Source organism: Rhodamnia argentea, chromosome 9 (genome assembly GCF_020921035.1).
Source record: "Rhodamnia argentea isolate NSW1041297 chromosome 9, ASM2092103v1, whole genome shotgun sequence".
NCBI lineage: Eukaryota > Viridiplantae > Streptophyta > Magnoliopsida > Myrtales > Myrtaceae > Rhodamnia > Rhodamnia argentea.
In genome coordinates this window covers 16,137,645-16,143,704 of record NC_063158.1, presented here as the reverse complement: position 1 = coordinate 16,143,704, position 6,060 = coordinate 16,137,645, and the positions used below count along the sequence as shown (strand labels likewise).

At 39.3% G+C, this 6,060-nt stretch overlaps 1 protein-coding gene across 2 annotated transcripts; it reads right to left on the bottom strand.

Annotated features, from left to right (window-relative positions):
* Window positions 1–1,821: 1,821 nt before the first annotated feature.
* Window positions 1,822–5,565, bottom strand: LOC115726028 (bifunctional bis(5'-adenosyl)-triphosphatase/adenylylsulfatase FHIT). Of its 2 annotated transcripts, XM_048285507.1 has the most exons (6): window positions 5,435–5,565; window positions 5,184–5,282; window positions 4,942–5,052; window positions 3,413–3,559; window positions 2,302–2,400; window positions 1,822–2,217 (listed from the first exon to the last, which is right to left on the bottom strand). In XM_048285507.1, the coding sequence occupies exons 3-6, from the start codon at window positions 5,050–5,052 to the stop codon at window positions 2,101–2,103; spliced, it is 474 nt and encodes a 157-aa protein (XP_048141464.1). In that variant the 5' UTR covers window positions 5,184–5,282; window positions 5,435–5,565; the 3' UTR covers window positions 1,822–2,100. The 2 variants fall into 2 exon arrangements, with proteins under 2 accessions (XP_048141464.1, XP_048141463.1); XM_048285506.1 differs by lacking the exon at window positions 5,435–5,565 and having other exon boundaries at window positions 5,184–5,413.
* Window positions 5,566–6,060: the final 495 nt, after the last annotated feature.

The window sequence follows — 6,060 nt, the reverse complement described above, 5'->3', positions numbered from 1 at the left end:
TGGTAGATAGGAAAATGCGATCTAAACCATCAAATCTAAAGTCGATCAACGATAGTCATTGAGAAGCCTTTTGTATAAATAGAAGAGATTTCCCTCACTTGTAATCACCCAAAACATTTCCAATAAAAACATTATCTCTCCCAAAGCTTCTCTTTACGATCCAAGTGGGCTAGCGAGCAATTGATCCTTGGGAATCATACTCAATTTTCAATTTATCTGCTTTCATGTACATTCACCAAAACTTATGGACTCCATAACCGAGTGGTTCCATGGCATTTTATTCACTAAAGAGAAGGATAAATCAGGATATAATCTGTTTAGAATACAAAGACATGACCATGATAAAATCATGTCGTGAAAAAAGCCACGTCTCTGCAGCCAACAAAGGCTACATTAAGTTGTAGCCATACATAAGAGTGGTCAAAGAGTTTCTTCAACATCAGACCGAGACAAAGCAATCAGAGGAGCAACTCCACCTACTAAACCCAACAGCAACACTACCAAAAAAGTTTGCCAAAAAAGTCTGTCGGTTAGCATCACACAGAAAATAGACGCGAGTCTTTCAAGCAGAAAAGAAAGACAGCGAGGAACAATTTAGACACTCTCCAATAATCTGCTACGTGTAGACACATCATGCAAACGATAAATCTACTAATTCTATACTGAGGAAGTTAGAATGAATAAAAGGAGAATTGGACCGAGAACGATAAAGAAAATGAAGGAATGGGGGCTAGATAGAGGAGGTGGGCCGGGTTGTTTTTGAGCCAGTCAAGGGATTGACTCGAGGGCCGGTCTATAGCTTGACAATGCGGTTTTTTTTTTTTTTTGTTGCCTAGTAGTTTTTTTTTTTTTTTGGTAGTTTTCTTTCTATCGTGGCTTTTTTCATATTTTTCTGAAAAATTCTTACCAAATTGACAAAATTATGTATCAACACTATATCAACGCAGTTTCAAAATCAAGCGCAATAAGTTTAGAAAAGTCACCTATTCAAATAGAAATGTAGATGATTCCAAAGCACAATCATTTTGTATTTATGAGCATCTCTTTGTCTTTTTTGACACGCTATTTCGAGGACGCTGGCAAAGGAACAATTGAATGTTCATTTAAATCACATAATATTTGCTGTATTCATTTAAGGATACCTAACTGAGTATTTATTGATATTGAAGAATTTGATGGAAGGGTTTTAGAGCGGGCGGCACCGTTTCTCGGAGAACTTGGCATGTGAAAAAATGTATAATCAATAGGTGGACGGCCCAGTCCATAAGAGTTAAATATGGGTTGCAAAATGGCTTTGTGACCCATTTTGCTGGCTTTGCAGTGGCAGTTTGAAGTGGGAGTTTTGCGTTTCGTATTATGCTTTTTTCCTCTATTAGACCTAATTAGTTTGTGTTGATCTTAAATCTCTTAAACTTATTATGCTTTCAACGTGCGTTTTCTACTGCGTAGTGGTTATCAAGTGCTGTAACCAATGTATCTGGGGAAAAAAAAAGTGGCATTTGGGGTCAAATTGGACGTGTACTATAAACAGGATTGTGAAAGTCCCAACATTTATGATTAGGAGAGATGAAGTTGACCCTAATCCGGCAGTAGTGTTTCTCAAAGCAATTTTAACCTTGATCACAACGCAACTGGAGCATATAGCAAATGGATTGGCGATGGGCATTGGTATAGGCAGTTGCTTAAATTCTTACGTTCTGACAGAAGAGCTCTCGAATCGTCCGATAAATGACTCGCGTCGGGTATCAGACTTATAATCCTCTATCTGCGATGAAGGATCTGCAAGGGCTGGAGTTCTGGTGCAACATCAAGTCTCGAGTCTTTTTCCAAGAAAAATCCATCGTTAGTTTCAAAAATAAGATTGAGAACATCAAGTCATACAAGTATAATCAGCTATTTCATAGTTGCTCCAACCAGTCGCATCACCCTCCAACAGTGCTAAACTCATTCACAAATCATTTCAAGCCAAATAACAAGCAAATGAATGTTTCTTCTGGTTGAGGACCAACAATGCATGCACCTAAAGCTAATGGAGGGACGTTCACAAGGAAAAGAATCGGCTGAGACAACAAGCCATCCTGCCCAATCCAAGAGCCTGTCTCAGAGGAAAAGCTTTCTGTATTCCTCTGCTTCCCGGGCCATCTCCTCAAAGCTCCGATCTTTCCTTTCCTTATCTAAGTCGAGCTTTTGCTTCAGTTCCTTCTCCTTCTCATCTATCTGTGTGATTAAAGGTATATTGAATATAAAGAATTACGTTTCGGGCTGAAAGAGACCATCTGGGTAGATGAGATTTGCACTTACAGCATCATAGACCTCATCATTCTCCTTAAAATCACCAGCCTTGCGAGGGAGAATATGAATGTGGACATGTGGCACAGTCTGTCCAGCTTGTGGCCCATCCTGGAGCAATCAACAATTACCGGATGCACAGAAGAAAAAACAAAAAGTAGAAAAGAACAGAAACAACATTAGCACAAGACGACATCCCCTCCTCTACAGCATGAGTTTGAGCCCTGGACCCTAGACTGCATGAGATCATTCTAACTTCTGATAAGGCTGGATATTCAATGTCAAGGAGAAATAGAACTTACCAACCATTCAAAAAGTTTTTAAGAAACTTTACTGCCACATCTTAAGCTAAGGTTAACAAAATTGGGTAAGACTGCATTGATGTCATCAAATTTAATGATTTTTCAATCAGGTAACACAATGTGTTCTACTCTCTCAACACACGAAACTTTCAATTTATTGATGAATGCACTTTGACCAGAATCCGCCAAATGTGCCCCGTGAAAAGCTGACATTGTGCCCATGTAATTGTCACAATGATGTGTCCAAAAAACTGACTACATGTCCACCATTAGCAATTTACTGGTAAATGGCCTGATTGCTATTGAAGTGCATGAATTGCAAAAATATTGCAACTTCATTGCATTGGATGATTGAATCGTAGTTTAGTGACCTAATAACAAAATCCACTGAAGTTCAATGACCACAAATGAAATTTGTACCAACAAAACTGCAAGATATAACTCTTATCAATTTGCATATCCCCTTCATGTGATTGCAATAGGAAACTGTTACGGTTCTTTAGTACAAGAAATGAAAGTGGAAGTAATATATACCAGACTCTTTTACTGATCAGCCAAGAGATTCAACCGAGACACAGATATATTTCCATTGAACTATTATTTAATTCACTAATTCATATCATGTGAGATTCAGATGCCACAAAAATGGAATTAATTTGGCGAGTCAAATATACAGCACCTAAGATGGCATTTTTAGGGTGGCTGAGGCTTTTACAATTCAATCAATTTAGCAATTCAACTTTGACCAATTTAATTTCACGGAGAAGATGATTTACATGTAAGGAAAAAAGAGTTGAGTTAAAAAGTTACAAGTATCTTACTTGAATTGTAAAAGTCAGAGATGATGCATTGTGATAGTGTTCCAACTGACCACCAACTTTCTTTGCAGCAAGCCATATATCAAGAGTCTCATCAGCACTAAGATCAACAAAGCGCTTTACTTCACGCCTCGGGCAGATGAGCACATGTACATGATGTCAAGTGAAACATTTTATGCATCATAAATGCCTTAAGTCATGTAAAACCAAATCGAAGTTTAAGCCTTTCTAGATGACCAAGGAAGGTTGATATGGAGATAACTAATTGCCATGCGGCTCAATACTTAATTTTTCCCACCAACAGAGATAGATATACCCAAAAGCATGCCTCCATCAGAGATAGATATACCTAAAAGCATGCCTCCATCAGCTAGACAAAAATTTTCCATCAAATTTGTAACATAGTTCATAATGCACTAAGGCATGACTCTAAGAGCTGAACACATGAGATGTGACGGTGCTCTCAGAAAGCATTGTCAAACTAATGCCACTATAATGCATTGCAGTTTGAGGTCTGAAGGTGCTCTCAGAAAACAGTGTCAAACTAATACCGTTGTCATTCACTGCTACCGCTAAATCTTGTGTATTGACTGTCCAAACCAGGGAAGCTGTCCATACAAGATGTTAGAAATTCCGGGGGCACACCACTGTATAATAGATCAAGTTGGGACTTAGACAAGCTGAACAGGATTTTCTTTTTGTTAACATAAAAAGACCAGCTTCAATGTGGCCGAAGAAATGATAACCGATAGACAACAATCATTCTCACAGGATCATGTTTTATGGACCCAACAACTCCACGAAGATAGGTATAGGGAGATGTGAATCCCTTGTGAGGTGGATTGCTTTCTCAGTGATAGGTCTGGTGGCACATTTGATTCATGGTTTCATTCAAAATCTCTAACCACTCAATGCCTTCATCTAAGATGGAGCAATAAATGTTTCGGCACTCTCTCACAAATTATGCTCAAAGAGGGTCTTCAACCCCATCGTGCTGTCCTAAACACTTACCCATCAATGAAAACAAAAGTTCTATCAACGAATTTGGTTACGTGCAAAGGATATGACCTGCAAGGGAATAAACCCAAATCAAAACCAAACACATTAAGCATAGTATCCAGAAGCAGAACAGAGAACTATGAAAGAAGAGATTAAACCCTGTATAGGAGGAGATTTTCTAGACTTTGTAAATGCTAACGTGGAGGACAATGGTTGTTCAGTTAACCATACAACAACATTGCTTACAGTCCATTCAATATAAAGCCATCCACTGCTTGCTAGGGGCTCTGTTGAAAAAAATTTCTCATTCAAGCTAAACGCATCGTGCGCTTCCTGCTGTAACTACCATCTGTGAGGGTATAGGATCACCTCTTTCATGCAAATTGAGAGGACCATTTCCTTTCCTACCAACTAAAATCTGCAAGGATACACTCGCCAATTATGTTAACCGCCTACGTGTCTTCTGGGCATTTTCAATGTCATCCAGTCAAAATTGGGTGCGCAGAGAGAGAGAGAGAGAGAGAGAGAGAGAGACCGGGAATAACAGGACGCAAATTGACCATGGCAAAGGACAGAGAGGTGGTGTAAAACACTTCCGCCGGGTCGATCTTGTAAGGTCCAAAAGTGAAAGGCTCCGATGCCATCTACATCAATCAGACCGCGTTAAAGGCGACTCATTTCCGATAGATTTCGATCTCGACCTCAATTAACAAAGACAAAGTTCATCATCAATCGAGAGAGCGAATGAAACAACGCTAAGGATCGCACGCCGTACCTTCGACTTGAACGTGGTGAATCCTCGGAGCCCCGTCGATCGACGACTGGGGAGGAGCAGCAACCTGGAACCGGAAGAGAGCAGCAGAGAGCGGGCCGGCTTCATCACGAGAACAAGCGCAAAACCAATCAACCAGTTAGATCCCCCGGAAATCGAAGGGTCAATAGCACCCCCGAGAAAGAGGGAAGAAGATGACCCAAAACCGAAGACGGAGCGTTGAAGAGAAGAAGGGTGGGGAAAGAAGAACTTACAGGCGAATCAGAAAGAAGATTAGGGTTTTGACATTGATCTGATGCCTATCTGCAACGCCAAGATGACAAGCAGTAGAGCAAAGGATGCTCGTGTACGACCGTTGGCTAGAGAGGAAGCTCAAGACCTTTTGCTAAAACAAAATCTAAATAGTCCATCAATCAACTACAAATTTGAGTGTTATTTTTTCAGTGATTTTATTAATTAATATCGTCAAACTTGATATCAACTTCCGATTGATATTTTAAAAGATAGAGTCCACGGTCGATAGTCTTCGAAATTGAAGAAATGTTCGCTTGTGTCTTATAGTGCGCATGGTAACACTTCTAGAAGTGGATTTCTGCTCCATAAGTGCTTCCGGAGTAGAAATTCGTTTGGTAATATAACTCCCGAAGTAGAAATCTATTTGGTAAAAATTTTTACTTCTGAAAGAAATTTCTATTTCTGAAGTGAATTTTCGCTTCTGAAGTTATTTTTCACCCAATTTGATAAGTTAAAAAAAAGTAGTTTCTCAACTTAAGAAGTACTATTTGACCAAAACAAAAAAACTTAAGAAGAACTAGATAAAACAAAAACTCACAAAGTACTTGTCGCCTCACCTTCTTTTTATTACGCCTCGCCCTCTTTT